Source organism: Schistocerca gregaria, chromosome 11, assembly GCF_023897955.1.
Source record: "Schistocerca gregaria isolate iqSchGreg1 chromosome 11, iqSchGreg1.2, whole genome shotgun sequence".
NCBI classification, from domain to species: Eukaryota; Metazoa; Arthropoda; class Insecta; order Orthoptera; family Acrididae; genus Schistocerca; species Schistocerca gregaria.
This window is the reverse complement of record NC_064930.1, coordinates 54,335,638-54,355,742: the sequence shown is the minus strand read 5'-3', so window position 1 is coordinate 54,355,742 and position 20,105 is coordinate 54,335,638. Positions and strand designations below refer to the sequence as shown.

The window sequence follows — 20,105 nt, the reverse complement described above, 5'->3', positions numbered from 1 at the left end:
CCCCAGAATGTTATTCCTTGTGACATTAGTAAGCATAAGTAGGCACAGTAAACTGACTTCTTGGAGTTCTCATAACTGAAATTGGTGGGCCTGCAAATGCTGTGGTTTTGGAAAGTTATCTGTAATACACGATTTACCAATTAAGTTCCTATCAGTATGCACCTCAGTAAAAACCGAATGTTCTGTTTCACTTATCGTTTTTCCTATCAGTTCTAAGGTAAAGTTTATGTCCCCATTTGCTAAATAATAGCCTATTTAAAGGAAGTCACTCACTAAATTTAGCAAAAATTTCATTGATGAAGGAGTTGTTTATAGAAGTATTTAGCATTTATACTAACCTGTATGTGAATCCTTCATATCTTCATTTTTAGAACAGAAAATTTAATACTACATACTCTTACATAGTTGCACAGTCCTGCTCTCCATTTTCTTTCTTCGTTTTGGCGTACTAGAGAGAGGAAGTCAATTTGACTGTGTCTTTTTTTTCTGACCTTTAAGTGCTGCTCAGTAATTCTGCAACCGTTTCCTGTTTTCATTCTTTTCTCTCTTTGTTTTGTGCCTACTCTGTCTTCAACTTTGCCTTCTGGAAACCTTTGATTGTTTATAGCTTTTCCTTAAACAGATCATGCTCATAGATATAGTGTCACTATTTCACGTGCTTATATAGTTCACGGTTGTGCCGTCTTTTGTACTTGCTGTTTTCTATGATAATGAGATCTGGGCTGCTTCTTAGAATTTTTCCGTCTTTGGCCCCCAGTTTCTCCCAGTCACATATAGAGACTCTGGTCAGAAAATGCAGCAGTTTCTAATTTTGGTATTTAAGGAGAAGAAAGGAGGAGATTAATGCTTAACATCCCGTCGACAATGAGGTCATTCGAGTTCGAGCACGAGCTCGGATTGTGTCGAGGATGGGAAAGAAAATCGGCTGTGCTCTTTCAAAGGAATCGTCCCGACATTTGCCGGGTGCGATTAGGGAAATCTGAATGGCGAGACCCGGGTTTGTACTGCCGTCCTCCCAAATGTGAGAGTCCGATATTTAAGGATTTCGATCTCTTCATTGTAGATGTGTTCAGTTAGTCGAAAGGCCATTTCCATTTTGTTAATATGTGAAATAAATGCTTTATTATGTGATAAATTTTTTGTCCATTTACCTATTTATATAAACTTTGGTGCCTGCTGTAATGGATCTGGGAGATGTATTATTTTTAACTGAAATTACCGATACCGAATTTAGCGGGCGAAGTGGTGAATGTTTTTCTCTTATATTTTTGTCAGAATTTTTATAAATTATAATCCACTTATTTTTTATGTTAATTTACTATTATGTTTAAAAATTGCAATATATTGATTGATATTGGTGGATATGACGAACAATATCAAAGATACTTCTTACAAGCGGAAGTTTGGGTGTCGTGTGGAATATCTTTGAAGCTAGAGTCATTCTTTGTCATTTGTAGAGTCGGCTGTGGTCTGTTGTGACGCAGTCGTGGAACAAAGTTGTACTTCCCTGTGAAATAAATCGAAAGTGAATGATGAACTTATGAGTTTTTCGTATTACTTTTTATATCAAGTAGCAGCAAGCAAGCACATCCAGGAAGAAAAATGGTATTAGGAACACCCAAATTGAGACAGACACGGTGAACAGTGGAACTTCTGCATCCAACAAACGGCACTATTGGAATCATACTCATATTAGACAACTGAAGCCATCTGTAGGAATTTAAGTTATATATATATATATATATATATATATATATATATATATATATATATATATATATATATATATATATATATATATACACACACAAAAATGTGACTACTTTATTTGAACTATGCCAGGTTTTATTACAAAATAACAATAGTGGAACGACAGTTTCACTGCGTAATTTTTACTAGTCAAACACTCAGTCTCTTGGTGTTCTCAAAAGGAGATTTGAAGCCCACCAGTTGTTGGCCACATCTTTCTTTATTTCTATTTTTGGGCACTGACAATCAGTACATTGTAATACCTTATGCTGGCGCCATATGTGTAGATGCAGCAGTATCGGTCCATACTAATACTCGATTGCACTTTTCACTGTCAATTGAGTTTCGCTTGTGGACTAAAGCAATATCGCCAGACGACATCGTGCGTGCCCATACTGTAAGTACTGACTACTGTTGCCGTATGGGACAGCCGTTATCTGGTGATACAAGTCTTCCACTACACTTAAACTAGAAACTTTTACAATTAAAATCCAAATTTGTCAGTGTCCTTTGTATCTGAAGTTTCTAATCAACTTAGAAGTCAAACTACTAAAAATCTCTATTTACTTTTCGGGGGAAAAAGAAAATAAACATTAAAACAGTGTTTATGATTTCAAAAATAGTATTTGCAGTTGGTAGTTCATTTGAGAGTGCATAATCTGGTAATCATTTTTGCCACACGTCCGTCTGCTTGAAGCTTCTGAGAGCTCATTCTTACAGACCACGGGAAGGGCTATTTCGGACTAAGGAAGAAAGTTGAGATCCGAGAGAGTGAAGAAGTTGTGGAAACTGAAAGATTCTTGTTATGAAAGTTGACTAATCTCGTCCAATGAAATGTAAAAAAAGAGGATTGCTCACTAATTTTACTGAAAGTTTCTTTGTTGAAAAAGCTCTTTTGAGAACTGTCGTAGCACCTACACTGTCTGCTATACAAAACCTTTGTGTAATTGTATTTAGCTTCCTCTTATAGTCTTCCACAATGCCTCTCACCGGTCAGTACATTGCTGTCATTTTCCTAGCTTTTATGTATAAATGCTGTTGATTTGTCCATACTAATACTCAGTTGAATTTCTCATTGTCAACTGAGTTTCGCTTGTGGACTAAAGCAATCTCACCGTATAACATTCATTGTGGGCCCATGTTGTAAGTACTGGCCCTGTTGCAGTTATTTGGTGATACAAATATTCTATTGCACTTAAAATAAATGTTTGTGCTTACTCCTAATCCATATATTACATCAGTAAATGGAAATAGATAGAGTAAATTTACTTTCATGGGATTCTTGTAACTGAAATCTGTGAGCACATTGGAACTGAGGTTTTACGAGGTTATCTGTGACACTCAATTACCAATTAAAACTCGTACCAATACACACAACTGTAAAAAATGATTGTTCTTTCCTCTGTACTGTAATAGACAAGATTCTGTCCTGAATTGTTAAATTGCAGCCCACATATTAGAAATTTGTATACCAAATAAATACCACTGAACTTTGAATAATGACTGTAGTCGACCCACTTCTCCAAAAAGGAAGACAGCAATTCAGATAACTGCAGAGGACTGCACATGCAAAGTTATCCCCAGAATTTTGACTGTTAGCATTAAATGACGACTAGAGCGAGAAGTTGAGCAATATCGGGGAGACTTCATATCCGGAAGCAGCTATACAGAACAGATCCCCGCTTTAAAATAAATCGTGGCCCATTACAGGAAACAGTGAGCCTCTTGCAATAACTGTTTTATTTTTTTATGAAGGCATTTGACAGTGTCTGTGACTTTCAATATTGAAAATCTTAAGAATTTTTGGCCAGTCTCCAAAATTAGTCATAGTCATGGAACTCACCTTAACAACAGAAAATGTAATGTCAGATTCAGAGGAGTATTTTCTAAGTTATTCCCCCCTAAAAACCAGTTTAAGGGGAGTTGGCATGCCCAATGTCGCCAATGTTAACTTTGCTAACTTCGTGTACTTTTTTTCTCAGGAACTGTTATAGTTTCAAATGTTGTCAGCTGTTTTCAGCATATTGGGAAAAATTTAACATAGATTTCCCTGATTCAGAGAATAAGCCAGTTCTTGTCATTATTCTAGCTCAGTGACCTCTTTCAGCTGTTTTATGGCATTTCTGAAAATTTGAATGCTACTGGTTTAGTGGTTTGCGAGATAAAGGTACATAGAAGTTGAAGACCTCTTTGGGAACAATGTCAAGCCTTGCCATGGCACTTAACCTATCCACATGGCCATCATTGAATGAAATAACAGAATCACAGACTCTCCATTCCAACGTTTATATCCCAACAGATATTTTCGTAGGTGCACGATTCCTTACGAGGTTGTCGAACGACTCGTTCAGATTTTTGGTACAACCGTGAAGACATTTTCTGAGAAGATCAGGATGCCTCAAGTCTCTGTATGTTTGTTTAATTGCTTCCAAAACAGCCACTGTTATAGAAGTTGTGTGGTGATGAAGTTCTCCAGTAGCATGAGCGTTTCTGCAAATATGTTGTGTTGCCCACACAGCTTGTTTCATTTCCTGCAAATTATTTGCATTATTTCTTATTGCTATACTATAGTACTGTTGAAGTTCATGTATGATTTCATCTGACAAAAATTTTTCCTTTAGATTCTGCTTCAGTTTCTTTTGACAGGTGCCCATTCTTTTTTTAATGTGATCGAACGCATTCTAATATAATTATCATCTTATTGACATATGATATGGGTTCGATTCTGTCACACTTTTATAAGCCACGGAGTCCCCATCTCTGAGGAATTTTGTGTAAAATACTCCCCGTTATTTTTCCAATCTGTAAAATTTTCACAGCAGCAACAGTCTCCATCCCTCCACTTGTACCTTCATCTTCCTTATCAAATGCAGAGTGGTAACAATGCTTAGTGAGCCCTTCGCAATCAAAAATTTTGCCACTGTTCACACCAGTAACAGTAACAGCAGTGGTTTTTACAGTGTGGCCACTTTTCTGCCAGGTTCTGTCCAAGGGATATCTGGATTTCCATCATTGCTGCCAGTGAAGCACAATATAGCAGTTTCCATACATAAATCGGAGACTGAGCAGTCTCCTATTACTTTAGTGTAATTCTCTATTTTAGTAGGTGGAGGTGGAAGATTCATTATGGCAAAAAGTGTTTGAGCAGCTGTATGTACTTTGCCAACAGCTCTCATTGCATACAGTAGCCTGATATGACTCTGAAAAAAATTGTTACTAACTATTTAGAGCTCCAAAAACAGGTCTCATTTTCACCACTGGTCACAAACTATAGCAGTTTGGCTGAAAAGTCGTATAGATTTTGTTATGTTCATATCAAATGGGCCTCCACAAAGATTATAACAGAAACACTTCTTCATAAACTTACTAAAAATAGTCAAAGAAAACATACGTTCATTAGTTTCACCTGTAGCTTCAGTTATGTAGTTAGCTACATAACTTCTTTTCTGATGCACTAGTGGGCGTATGTGCTTCGCATATTTCAGATGTAAAAATGTTAGAACTTTCACCATTCATCCAAGTACTGAAGCAGAATCACTTACGTAAATGTTGTTCACTTAGGCAGAGGTTGTTTCCACATTGATTCCTGCAGAACTTAGTCTTTTTTAAATAATGATGCATTTCAGGGCACCGTAGAAACTGTAACACCCACCATTAAAAGTAAAAATAAGACACATAACAAACTTCAAACAAGGGACAAATGAAACTCTAGACTCAAAACACAAACTCAGATCAAAAAGTGAACTATAAACACATGTAGTTGCCAAGACAATGGTAGCAATGGAAAGATCAAAGATTCTACAACAGAAGCTTGAAATCCACATTCTTCTATATGTAATGTTTTCACAAATATGAAGGTTTAAACACATCACAAGTTGGGTAACTTCCATGAGTGCATATATAATTTTGAAAAATACAATAAAAAAACTTCCAACTGGAATTTTTTAACAAACTTTGCACCATTTTAAGCATAAAATTTCAAATTATTTTTATAAGCTTAAAAACTGAATTTTTTTTTCTTTTACTATTTTGTGGTATTCCAGCTACCCTTAAGACAGGAAGGCTGTTTTGTTACTAGTGCTGTTCAAGTACGTATGGGCATATATAATAATAGAATGGAACAAGATAAACCAAAGAACATAAAAATTTGAAGACCCAGAGAGGTCAGAGAGAAGTAATTGTGATTGCTGTCCATCAACATTTGGGAAACTTGACAATAATTAAATTGTTACAGAAAATAGCACAGAGGATCAGCTTCAGAATATCCTTCGAAAAAACAGAAATTGTGTTAACTGACCCACCAGTCACCAAGAAAATTACAACAGAAAACAGGAAATCAAAATTAACAACAAATTTAAATATTTAATATGATTGTAAAATATATCACCAATGAAAAACATTTATGGCACAATAGAATAAACGACATAATTAGTCACAAAATTAAAACATTACCAAACAGTCATAACAGCCGGAAATACATTTATAGAAAATTTGATTAATGAGAAAGTTGAGAAAACCATCTTAGCATTTTCACTGGCTACTAGATGAAACCTAGAATGGAGGTAAATGCTCTGTGCTCTTAGTAACTTCCTTAGTGCTTCTTTCTATGTACTCCTTTTTTCCTCCCACTTTTAATCAGTATACTGTAATTGTCTTCCTCTGGCATCTTATTTATTGCGTAATTTGTTCGTACTAATGCTTGGTGGTACTGTTCAAGGCCAGTTTAATTCTATTGTGAACTAAAATAGTCTCACCAGGTAACTTTCTATATTCCCTTTCCATATCTGCTGGCTGCTGTTGCTGTGTGGAGCAGTTGTTGTTTGTTGATACAAATTTTTCTCTGCACGTACACTAGGAATTTTTTGCTCCCTGGACATTCGTATGATCGTTATGTTTCTACATTTCTCAATAAATTAGAAACTATATCATATAATGTTTCTTGTGTGAATGGAAATGTTATAATGTGTGTGATTTCTCAACTATATTTATGTTTGAATGTTCTACTAGAATACACATCGTGTGTCAACGTACACTGTAGTCATTTGTACCATGTCTCCATCTGTCTGAAACTGTGAAGAGATCATGCTATGAAACTACAGCTGTTTTACCGATTCATCTAATGCAATTAATGGGGCACTGAGATATTGGAGTGTTTAATTGGTTTGTTTCTCAGTCCTGCTGCAGAACTGAGACAAAATGGAGTTTAATTTGTTTATTTTGGGTTCACTCCATCTTGTTGCATAATAAATTCTCTGTGGTCACCCATTTCATAAAATTAATTGCTATTTGGACCAGCTAGTAAAATATAGATAAAAGTGCTGTTTTTCTTGCTAGTGGAATATTTCTCCTTGACAGTGTCTTCTATGCTAGAGGTTGAAAGGAACCTATAATATTTCTCAGTTTTGCTAATTGACCAGCAATACACTGAGGAGCCAAAACTTTATGACCACCTGAATAATAACATGTTTGTCTGTCTTCCAAATGAAATAAATTAGTGACTCTGCGTCTCAGGCATCTGACAGTTTGTTGTTAGGTTTGTGGAGACTAGATGTCTGTGAACAGATCATGTAATTTGCATAAATAATGGGCCACTGGTGTGCATATGTGGTGACATTGCCCTGTTCAATGGATTTCACAGGATTTACACCAGACAAATTTAGTCGCTGAGACATTGACACGAGTACACTATAATGCTCCTCAAACCACTGTAGCACGGTTCTGGCTCAGACACACGGACAGTTACACTGCTGAAAGATGACTTTGCAGCGGAAGAGATGTCGAGCACGAAGGGATGCAGGTGGTTCGCAGATGTCAGCGTGTCTTCGATCACTACCGCAGATCCCACGCAAGTGCAGGAGAACATCTCCCGTAGCATAATGCTGCTTCCACCAGCCTGCATCTGTAGTTTGCGACACATTCCGAGCCGCCGTCCACCTGAATGGTGGCATTTTTGGAGACAGCCATTGACCTAGTGTAGCAAAAATGTGATTCACCCAAAAACTGATGCATTTCCGTCGATTGACGGTCAAATACCGATGGGGACGCGTCGACTGCAATTTTAATTGACAATTTCATTGAGTTGACATGTGAATGTGTTACTGCTGCTGAGCTCCATGTTCGACAGTGCACGACGAACAGTGTGCTCTGAAACCATTACACGTGTCCCAGCATTGTTGTGCTCTTTTCGGAGAAATGTCACAGATCACCATCTATCGTACTTCACAGAGCAGACAAGCTTCTGAACACCAGGTTCTGTGCAGAGTGGCGAACATCCGACCATTAGCGCCCAGTGGTAATTCCACCATCCTTCTACCTCTTTCTGTAGGTGCTCACGACACTATCGAGTGAACATTCAACAAGCTTCGCCGTCTCAATATACTCGTTGGCAGGCTCTGTGTAATAATAATATGCAATGGATTTCTCCATTTGCAGCCCGTGCCTTCTTTAGGACGATTCCTTGTCAGTGTCTGCTCTTCTTATCTACTTTTGTGATTGCGTCACATGCCTGCAACGAGACTGGGCAGCGTCCGACGTCACAGTGGGCAGTGGTTCATAATTTGTTGGTCGATTAGTGTATTTCTTTCAACACCAATCTGTTCAAGCTTTGTTGTCATTTAATTAATTGTCCTCTGATAAACACAAAGGTGTGCTGAAAAGTAATGCCTCCAAATTTTGTATGCTAAAACTCTCAAAGCTTTTTCAATACAACAAATGATATTAACAATCAAAATCTTTATTCTTAATGTCTATATATTTCTTTCTTAACAGAAACCTTCCACCCCCCTCCCCCGGTAACAAACATGTGCACCATTTTATCACTGTCAAAGTAAAAGTCCTCAAAGTTGTTAGTTTTGGAAGCAGATCAAAATCAGCATGATCAGTGACAGTGAACGCAAGGGGTAGTGCTCGTGGGCGGTGTGGCATTGCCATGTGAAGTAGAGGGTGCTCCGTGTGTGAAAAAACTGTTAGAGCTCGAAACACGATTACAGCACGCTGCTTCTTACATGCCGACATTGCTTTACACGCTGCAGTTCAGAGTCCTCGAGCGGCTGAGGGCTGCAAATAAGTAGGTGTGGAGAAGAAAGATGTAGAATGTTAATAGCAGGTGTTTTATTTTAAAATCTTTAAGAGCTTTCACATTAAAAATTCAGAAACATTACTTTCCAGCACACATTTCCATATTGCAATTGTATTGCACTCATTTGGGTACAACTATCCTGCACAACAAGATTGTTTTGATGAGCAGGACAACAAAGAACATCAGATAGAATCACAGTTTGAAAACTTCTATTGTTGTTGTGAGCACCATTCTTCCGTGGCCTCTGGCAGGTAGAGCGGCTTAACTCGTCGTGTACCTTGTGTTACCTGCAACCGTTACCCATTTCTCTGACAATATGCTGTTCGAAATGTAACTACTAGCAAAAACATTAAATGAAACAAGTTTACTGTTACCAGTCACCGTTTTAGTTAATTCCACGACACGTTTCTAAGGTTTAAACCTCCATCATCAGGTGGATTTACGTTAGTTAGTTTTGCATTTGTTTGTTTGTTGTGTGTGTGTGTGTGTGTGTGTGTGTGTGTGTGTGTGTGTGTGTGTGTGTTAAGATTTTTTTAGGCAGTGCCACAAGTTCGCCCAAAAAATCGTAACACCACACACACACACACACACACACACACAGATGCAATACTAACTAATGTAAATCCACCTGATGATGGAGGTTTAAACCTTAGAAACTTGTCGTGGAAATAAATAAAACGGTGACTGTTATCAGTAAACTTCTTGTTTCATTTAATGTCCGTAACAGTCATGGTAAAGCCTAACCTAAAAAGAAATAGCAAAAACGAAAAAAAACTAGCAGAAACGTTTATTAATTGTCATGATGATTTAGAAGGACTAAGAGTGTAACCCATCATTTTCCCTAAAATGACATGTTACAGCTCAGTATTTGGCACAGTGAAGCTATAGATAGCCTTCCAGAAGATGTCATCAAAGAAGGAAGGGACTCCATTATTTGTACAGCATCCATATTTTCGGAAAAGAGGCATGTGAGGAATGCGAACAGCAGTGAGAAGTACCAGAGTATAGAAAGGGCTATCCATTCGGATCAGTCTGGCAACCTACTTCAACAAAGCTATGTTACAGCAAGATGAATATTGTGAGGTGGTGTGTAACCTCAATTATTTGAATAAGATTGGGCCATGCATATTTCTCTGTGTACTATATGTAATTGGATATGTTACAGCAAGATGAATATTGTGAGGTGGTGTGTAACCTCAATTATTTGAATAAGATTGGGCCATGCATATTTCTCTGTGTACTATATGTAATTGGAGTGACAGAATTAGCCACATGCAGTGAACACCCAGAAGACGACAGAGATATTAACTAAATTGCTTTGGGATGTTCTAAATTTGATTCACACCAAAATGCACTCGGAGAAAATCTTGCAAAAATGCAGATTTCCATGCCACCAAATATTTAAACACTAATGAGTTATGGTCATCCCAAAACTAACAATTTAACAACTCATTGTCAACAAGAAGCATATGTAAATCTCTGAACATATCAAATACTGACATTTGCGAATTTTTATATGTATAAAATAGATGTATACTTAGGATTTAGCTGTCTTCACTAACCTTACTAGGCAGTTGTTAAGGATGTAGTGAAAAGCTAACAAAATTGTGTGGCAAAGAAATAATGTTAAGTTCCAAGAAAATGATGTGCTGAACCAATAGAAACCTGAAAAAAATCTTAAGATGTTGAATGATGCCTGATAAAGCCCGTATAATAATTTTTAAAAAACTGATCAGTAATTTTACTAAAAGCAAAATCACTAATTTTCCTTACTGAATATTTGTTTAAAGGACGTTCTTAGCATTTATACTTGCCTGCTTATGAAATCTTTGTGTTGTGTCCTCTATGACAGAAATAAAATACCCTACCCTCTTATAGTCTTCCTTGTTGCATCTCTGCAAGTACTTTGTTTTTATTTCTTTCTTGCTTCTGGTCAGCATATTGTAGTTGTCTTTTTCCAGCTCCCTATGTGTAAATGCAGCATTATTTGTCCATACTAATACTCGGTGGCACTCTACATTGCCACTCGAGTTTCGCTTGTGGACTAAAGCGATCTCACTAGATAACTCCCCCTGTGCCTGTACTGTGAGTACGTGCCACTGTGGTAGTTGTTTGGTGATACAAATATTCTGTCGCATTTAAATTAGGAATTACTGCCTACTATTACTATGTAGCTGTGTAATGACTTTTGTGTCATAAGTTTCTCAGTGAACTAGAAACCGTAATACTTACTTTTTCTAGAATATGTTAAAACAGTGTGTAACAACAACAGAAATTCCTGAATGGGTAATATGTAAAATAAATTGAGAATGGTAGTGATGTTCAGTCCCAATGGGGTACTGTTAAGTGGGGCGTTCCCCAAGGGTCGGTACTGGGGCCACTGCTGTTTCTTATCTATATAAATGATATGCCTTCTAGTATTACTGATGACACCAGCCAGATAGTGAAGGATCTTTTGTGTAATACTAAAACATTATCAAATACTGTAGTTCATGAAATAAGTTCGTGGCTTGTGGAAAGTAATTTGATGCTAAATCACAGTAAGACTCAGTTTTTACAGTTTCTAACTTACAATTCGACAAGAACTGATATTTTGATCGGACAGAATGGGCATATTATAAGCGAGACAGAATGGTTCAAGTTCCTAGGCGTTCGGATAGATAGTAAGCTGTTGTGGAAAGCCCATGTCCAGGATTCTTGTTCAGAAACTAAATGCTGCTTTATTTACCATTAGAACAGTATCTGAAATAAGTGACACTTCAACACGAAAAGTAGTCTACTTCGCATATTTTCATACGCTCATGTCGTATGGTATTATTTTTTGGGGTAATTCTTCTGATTCAAAAAGGGTATTTTTGGCTCAAAATCGGGCTGTTCGAGCTATGTGTGGTGTAAGTTCGAAAACCTCTTGTCGACCCCTATTCAATAGTCTGGGAATTCTGACATTGCCCTCACAGTATATATTTTCTTTAATGTCGTTTGTTGTTAACAATATTAGCTTATTCCCAAGAGTTAGCAGCTTTCACTCAGTTAATACTAGGCAGAAATCAAATCTGCTTGTGGAATGCACTTCCTTGACTCTTGTGCAGAAAGGAGTGTAGTATTGTGCTGCATCCATTTTCAATAAGCTACCACAAGAACTCAAAAATCTTAGCAGTAGCCCAAACACTTTTAAGTCTAAACTAAAGAGTTTCCTCATGGTTCACTCCTCCTATTGTCGAGGAGCTCCTGGAACAGCTAAAAAATTAAGCAAATTCCAGTGTTACATTGTTGATTTTCTTTATTTAAACTTACGACTTGTCACCTGAATATGTTTCTTATATTTCATTTTATCTGTTTCTACAGTCGTGTTATAATTTCATGTATTGACTCGTTCCATGACCATGGAGACTTCTCCTTAATGTGGTCCCACGGAACAATAAATAAACAAAGGAAACCTCCCACCTGGAAAGGCCATCAATCATCTATAGCTGATTGATGATGCTGATAGCTGAGTGATGCATAGAAACACTCAACTGAAACAGCATTTTACTAGCTTTTGAGCTCTTGCTCTTTCTTTAGTAGAAGTACACACATGCAATCACACTGACACCCAAATGCGTACACCTGTAGCCAGAGTGAGACTCGATGTGTGGGATTCATATTCACATAGAACAACTTAACTGACTTGACGGACCAGCAATTGTATGTGTAGGAAAAGACCCTTAGAGAGAACTGTCGTATGCAACAGCAAACTTTTATAAAGGTCGGACGGTGGCTGTGTGTGAACAGACCTGTTAGGAGCCTGTGCGTAATCAAAAATATAGTGCTGTGGGCAGAAACATCGGGTTCTGTGTCGAGAGGTGTCAGAGCTGTATATGTGTGTGGCACCTTAACGAAAAATTATGAACGATTACAAATTTTCTTACCATTTCAGCTTCACCATTTGGCTCCTCACTTGGCACAACTCCGGGTTTCGGGAGTACGTCGACGAGCCAGACGCCAGCCTTCGGATCGCCGTTCGTAGGATCAGGGGATGCGAAACCGGCATTCGGCTCTACTGGCCAGGTAAGACGGAATTTCTCCTTCTGTAACTGTGCCAGTGCCGTTAATGTTCACATTGTAAGGTGGATGATGGGACGGAGTGCAGCGCCAAGGAGCAGTTTACCACATACCACCTCTGCCTGTAGCACACACATCGGGGGTGCGTGCAGAACATTTAGTGTCAATTTTTGTTCTAGTTTAGGTGTAGTGAGGTGAGAAGCGGAAACAGTGGCTGGAGTGTGAGGTGTGCAAGAGAGACAGGGAGCACACTGGTGCAGCTGGAAGGTGTTCAGTCTCTCTCTCTCTCTCTCTCTCTCTCTCTCTCTCTCCATCCATGTCTACACAGAACGCATCACACTGCCGCCTTCCTACATGCACCCAGCTATAGCATCTAGTCTGACATGGGGAAATTACAGATTGATATCAGTATTGTGAAACAGCACCAAAATAACAATAATAAAGACCTTTTAAAAACCTTTGTACCAGAATATAACACCCTATTCTCAACCATCGACTGGTACTCATTAGTCCACATAAAAATTATTGTTTTGCTTTAGTGTTGCAAATTTCACAATTCGTCCAGAACTATCTCTTACTACCAGTAATAAATACCTTTATGGAGTAAGTATATGTACTGGCATGTAAATGTAAGAATACCAAGGTTCCTGAAGGGATTCTGATTGACGTTTGTTTATCAAATTGACTCATTATTCTTACTGCATTATTCTGCATAATAAATGCTTTTTTATTCCCCCCCCCCCCTTTCTCTCCCCAAAATTACATCATACGACATGTAACATCCCTTTTTCTGTTCATTATTCAATCTGTATATTGAGCAAGCAGTGAAGGAAACAAAAGAAAAATTCGGAGTAGGTATTAAAGTCCATGGAGAAGAAATAAAAACTTTGAGGTTCGCCGATGACGTTGTAATTCTGTCAGAGGCAGCAAAGGACTTGGAAGAGCAGTTGATCGGAATGGATAGTGTCTTGAAAGGAGGATATAAGATGACCATCAACAAAAGCAAAACGAGGATAATGGAATGTAGTCAAATTAAATCGGGTGATGCTGAGGGAATTAGATTAGGAAGTGAGACACTTAAAGTAGTAAAGGAGTTTTGCTATTTGGGGAGCAAAATAACTGATGATGGTCGAAGTAGAGAGGATATAAAATGTAGACTGGCAATGGCAAGGAAAGCGTTTCTGAAGAAGAGAAGTTTGTTAACATCGAGTATAGATTTAAGTGTCAGGAAGTCATTTCTGAAAGTATTTGTATGGAAGTGAAACATGGACGATAAATAGTTTGGACAAGAAGAGAATAGAAGCTTTCAAAATGTGGTGCTACAGAAGAATGCTGAAGATTAGATGGGTAGATCACATAACTAATGAGGAAGTATTGAATCGGATTGGGGAGCAGAGAAGTTTGTGGCACAACTTGACCAGAAGAAGGGATCGGTTGGTAGGACATGTTCTGAGGCAGCAAGGGATCACCAATTTAGTATTGGAGGGCAGCGTGGAGGGTAAAAATCATAGAGGGAGACCAAGAGATGACTACACTAAGCAGATTCAGAAGGATGTAGGTTGCAGTAGGTACTGGGAGATGAAGAAGCTTGCACAGGATAGAGTAGCATGGAGAGCTGCATCAAACCAGTTTCAGGACTGAAGACCACAACAACAACATATGCAGACCACATTGAGAAGGTGCTATGGTACAGCAAGATGATTTGTAGTATCTATCACTTGTATTTTGAGGACCTGTCGGTTTATTAACAACAGGAGCACTACGATGCAACTAGAATTGTTATTTTTGTTAATACTTTTTTGTCGCACATTGCTGTATCGTGTTCCACTAAATAACTATTTAAGAGCAAAGCAACTGTCCTACAACGAACATCCTAGAGTGAGTCATTATAACATCAAACTGAGTGTGTGCCTGTCAGAGGCAACAGTCTGTGAAAGTTAGCATGAGAGAGTTTGAATATAAGTGACTACGGCCCAGAGCACTAGTTGCAACTTGTATCCTCCTGCAGTATTGTCCCAGCAAGTTTCATGCTTCATTATTGATACAAATAAATATGATCTTCTGTGGTATATTATGATAATGGAGATAAAGTTAAATTTCCTTGCAGACACTATCAATTGTAGGGAGGGGAAGTTTTGATGAGGAACTTGTGGTGAGACTTACTGTGATTTGTTTATAATGTTTGGTTGCTAATGTATACATACTCCTGTGACTTGCTGTAATCTCGTTTTGTCTCAGTCGTTATAAAGAAGTTGTAATGGATGTGCGTGCGTGCGTGCGTGCGAGTGAGTGAGTGAGTGAGTGTGTGTATACCTGCCCTTTTTTCCCCTTAAGGTAAGTCTTTCTGCTCCCGGGATTGGAATGACTCCTTACCCTCTCCCTTAAAACCCACATCTTTTCGTCTTTCCCTCTCCTTCCCTCTTTCCTGAAGAAGCAACCGCTGGTTGCGAAAGCTTAAATTTTGTGTGTTTGTTTGTGTATCTATCGACCTGACAGCGCTTCTGTTTGGTAAGTCACATCATCTTTGTTTTTAAAAGTTGTAATGAAATACACAACACAACACCGGCTTACATATTGTATCTTCACCTTTATTAATATGCCTCTTCACTTGTGATAATCTTTTTAAAATGTCTCATTTAGAGTAATGATCACAAGTAACTGGCATTCTTCTATAGTACTCATTACCAAACGAGCTATTAGTAGACTCCTGTAGGCTCGAAGAACTCTACAAAATACATTAGTGCTTACATGTTTTCTCGATATTTCTAAGAAGAAATAATAAGACTTCTGTATTACATCAACAATAACTGGGGCGGTGTGCTGTACCTTCACCTCCGTTTTAGGCTGCCGCGGCAGTGACGACGGCCGGCCAGCAGGGGGTGTTTGCATTCGGCGCGGCGAGCCCCGTGACCACGACGGCGGCGGCTGCCGCCGTGCCCTTCCAATTCGGGGCTACGGGGCAGAGTTCCTCTGCGGCTGCTCCGAAGCCCGGAGGCTTCCAGTTCGGGCAGTCCACCGACGCGAGCCCCGCTGCTTTCCCGTTCGCGGCACCCGCGGGCCAGGCGTCTACACCGAAGGGGGCATTCCAGTTTAATGCGGCCGGCCAGACACCCGGTAAGTCCGACTTCCCTTTCGGTACGCATTGCACGGGGCGGGTTTCCCAGTAAGTGCACTGTGCGGCACACATGTCGGAGGTGTCACACGGTGTAATGCCCGCAGCAGGTTGTTACTTAGCAAAATGTTTGTTGTAATAACTGGGAGTTTTCTGATTGTTCCACGTTTGCATCAATTAATCAATAACACTTTCTTTCCTCTTCTCTGAACACTTCTGCTGTAATAAGAAGACACTTTGAGACTGAACTTCAGATGTGTGCCTCCGTAGTGTAGCTATCTTTGCACCTCGCAGGTTGTGATGTCGCAGGTTGCGATGTCAAATGTCGACATTGCTCCCGACCGGTCAGGTAGCACTCCAAAAATCTGACGAGTGAAATATCACGGGAGCTGTCACATGAAAATGTGTGAACCCCTCCTGTAGCTAATGGCCTAATGTTTGCTCGAAGCTGTCAGACGAGACAGCAGATAAACTTAAAAGCAAATCTTAATCCTTGTGACACGGGCCTTACACACTGTGGTAAAATATCGAGCATTCGTAGTGCCACAATAACTCTTTAAAATATGAAGAGTTCATCAGTAAAGGTCGACTCGCACTGAGCGTACAGAGTGGAATGCGGCGGAAAGGTGTGTCAGTGTCGGAGGTTCTCGGGAAGAAATTGTCAACATTGGTGGGGGCGAGAGTGGTGTCGTTTGCTAACAGTGGAAGTTAATGTATTGTCGCTGCACCCACTTGTTTTGCAGTAGTATATTGTGTGCTTTGGTGTCTCTTTAAAATTTATTTTATTGTTAGCTTCATTTTTGTGAAACATTGTGGAGCTCAAATACTTTACTTAGAGTGTCCATTCACAAAAGAGGCTAAATTTGTCGGTGTGCAAAACCAACTTCCACACGATGTGTCGATGCTGAGTGACAAAACTTGATGAAACGACTACCGTATTATTTAGAATGTTGTGTCAGTGGTGGAAGTGGCCTGTAAAGACAATAATTAAAGTGTCCATAACTTTGTACTGCTTTAGGTTCTGCTGTGGTGCCGAGTTATACACGACGAGGGTAGTATTCTCAATAGAAACAAATCCCGTGTCAACGTATTGTCCTCGGTGTGGTCTTCTGTACTAACGTCGATAAGTCTTTTAAGTGCACTGAATCTGGGACAAAGCACCGAGTGTGGCCGTTATCATTAAAATGATGTCGGGCTAAGGACACCTCTGAAAAAGATGCCCGTGGGGTAGGATTACAGTGTCACAGTGGTATGTGCAAAGATTTGGACGTAATATGTCCATACAAGTTTATCCCTCCCCATACTGTAACACCTGGACCTTCAAAACTACTGTGTTCGACAATTCTGGACGCACCTTTATATGACGACAGGTGGGAATGTGTAATACATTTGGGACATTGTCAAACACAATCATTTTGGTGAATAGAAGTATCATTTCTGCTCGTCTCGTTGTGTACTTATTTCTTTCGAGTACTTCTGTACTATATTATAGCAGTTGTTTCTACGTAGGGTCCAAGTTTGTGAGCTGCGTTACCGAGTGAGGTAGTGCAGTGGTTAGCACTCTGGACTTAAATTTTGGAGGACAACAGTTCAAATTTTTCCTCCAGCTGCTGAAATTTAAGTTTTCCCCGATTTCCCTAAATTGTTACGATCTAGTTCCCTCGGGAAGGGCACGGCCAGTTTCCTTCCTCTTTCTCGAAATATTCTGAGCACGTGCTTCATCTCTACTGACCTCAATGCCGATGTGACGTTAAACCCCAATCTACCTACCTTCGAGCTGTGTTACTTAGCAGTGATAGATTGTCCAAAAGTTCCTTTCATCCTTAAGATTTGTGCACCAGAGTATTTGAAACCAAAAAATCATTAGTTTTTACAGCAACTAAAGAAAAACACTATACAATTTTCATTTAAAATACTTTTTTTGATAGTGAAAAATGATTTTTTTTACATTGTTTGGTACTTAAAAGGAAAACATAAGCATTGGGTGCGGTAAAAAGGCTCTATGTATTGCCTTATAAATATTGTTTGCAATGTTTGTGTATATGTGTTTTGTCTAAAAAATAAATGTCAGTGTTTCAAAATGTGTGTTTGTGTGTGTCACTTTTCCAGTTTTTTCCCTTAACTGCTTACATTACAAACTTTGTCAAGTACTTTGCTTTTGCCATTAATTATCTTTGCTAGTTACTATATCCTGTCTTATTGTATCACAGACAGTATATTGGAACTACACATTCTCTGTTCGGTACTGGGCCAAGTGAAGTGATGTTCTGTTGACGTTCCATCAAATGCAAACACAACTCCATTTGACGGTGATATTGCTTTCCCTTCTATTCCGTCGAGTTCTACTTTGAATCAACCTTTAAGTTACAAATATAAGTTAATAAGGATTAGAGAGAGCTGACATGTATCTCCCTTGTTACTTACGGGCACTGTCCGTTCTTTTTCAGGAGGCAGTGTGCCGAACGTCTTCGGCCAAAGTACGCCCGGCTCAGTGGGGATGTTCAGCATCGGCTCTGGGTCCACGGCGCCGAGGTCGAGGACGTCACGTATGCGCAACAAGAACCGGTGATTTTCGGCGTCTGAACACGCACTTGTAAGTTCTGCAGAAATACGTCTTTCCTTCCCAGGCTATCCAATTTCTTCCTTGTGGATCCATCTGGATTTGTATGGGGCCTCCGAAGTAAAGAGCAAACACCAGACAAACACTGGAATTGTCCTGCAGGGAAGTATGCAACCTCCAGCTTGGGCTGTCACCATCTGATCCTACACATCTGCGGATGGTCCTCGCATATTTGAAATGTGTCCTGAGTCTTTATTTCTGTAATGGTGGTGTTAAGCCTAGGCCGTTGCTAGTGAATCTGTATCTTGCTAGGTTTTGTGGTTTTTTTTTTTTTTCCCTCTCTCTCTCTCTCTCTCTCTCTCTCTCTCTCTCTCTCTCTCTCTCTCTCTCTCTCTCTCTCTCTCTCTCTCACACACACACACACACACACACACACACACACAGTCATTGTACAATATTGATGCTGCAAGGGTCCTGCTATTCGATACCTTCAAACTGTGGGACAGCTTCTCCCACTGTGGACTTCAATGTATTGCATTGAAGATGTCAAGACAAACGTTTCTTTTTCCAGTGGAATAACACACACAGAGAAGTTGAATTCACTGTATTTCCTATAATATACGACTCTGACTTCTCTCAGTGAATTGGCTGTGCATGCATCAGATTCCAGCTATGTTGTTACGCATCTGTCCCGCACGAGGCTCAAAAGAGTAGTAGTACCATAAAATCTGAACAGCAGTGCCACGATGATTTGTTTCGGGGTCACAGAGGTCACGTGCACTCCCTGCCTTTCCTCGCTGCCCCCAAGGAGCCGACGACTCGACCCGACAGGTAGAAACACGCATAATCAAAAGCACAGGATCAGCACAAATCGTAAGAAACCTCCCAGAAATGGGGTGCTTCCCACTCTCGAACTACTTTAACGTACGAACGTCTTTCGTCAGGCAATAGATAAAGGAGGTGGAAAACATCATTCTAGGAATGGTATATTAGACCTCGTACTGAAATGTATTTATTAACAACACAGTGTATTTTTTGCCGGAATGGTATGTCTCACAATGTGGCATTCTATTGTGAACGTTACCTTTTGGAATCCGTAACTGACGGGCCAATGATGGTCGATTTTGGCTACATGCCGTCACTTAGTTGTTCTGCCGGGATTAGTATTTAGAATCCATCCCTCGTCAGAACATGAACTTTGTGGCAATCTTTTACAAAATACTGCTTCCAGTCTTTGTACAATGTTTCAGTTCTGTAAAATTTATGGAATTGTGGTTGTAACAGATATGACAGTATTGCTGGCCAGAGCCAAGGTGTTACAGGGAACTTAAGCTTTTGACGTGAACAAGTAGTGCCAGTCGCATTTGGATAGAACGATGTGTACGCCATTACCTTCTGTCACGAGCTTGTGAAAGCAGTCGATGCAGTTTGCTATTTGTGTCATCGCATTTATTGACATCTGCCCGGTTATCTGCTTGTCTTCTATTTGATATAGAAATAAATTATCTTCAGTGTAATTTTATTGACATACGTTTAAAAGAATAAGTACAATGAACAATATGTAG

At 39.3% G+C, this 20,105-nt stretch overlaps 1 protein-coding gene across 2 annotated transcripts in view; it reads left to right on the top strand.

The window, feature by feature from the left end:
- Positions 1-20,105, top strand: part of LOC126295181 (nuclear pore complex protein DDB_G0274915) — a 132,064-nt gene that overhangs the window by 88,701 nt on the left and 23,258 nt on the right. For both annotated transcript variants that reach the window (XM_049987486.1, XM_049987487.1), the window contains exons 11-13: positions 12,744-12,874; positions 15,712-15,982; positions 18,428-18,573. In XM_049987486.1, the coding sequence (XP_049843443.1) occupies positions 12,744-12,874; positions 15,712-15,982; positions 18,428-18,549 (524 nt within the window). In that variant the 3' untranslated portion in view covers positions 18,550-18,573. The remainder of the gene's footprint in view (positions 1-12,743; positions 12,875-15,711; positions 15,983-18,427; positions 18,574-20,105) is intronic.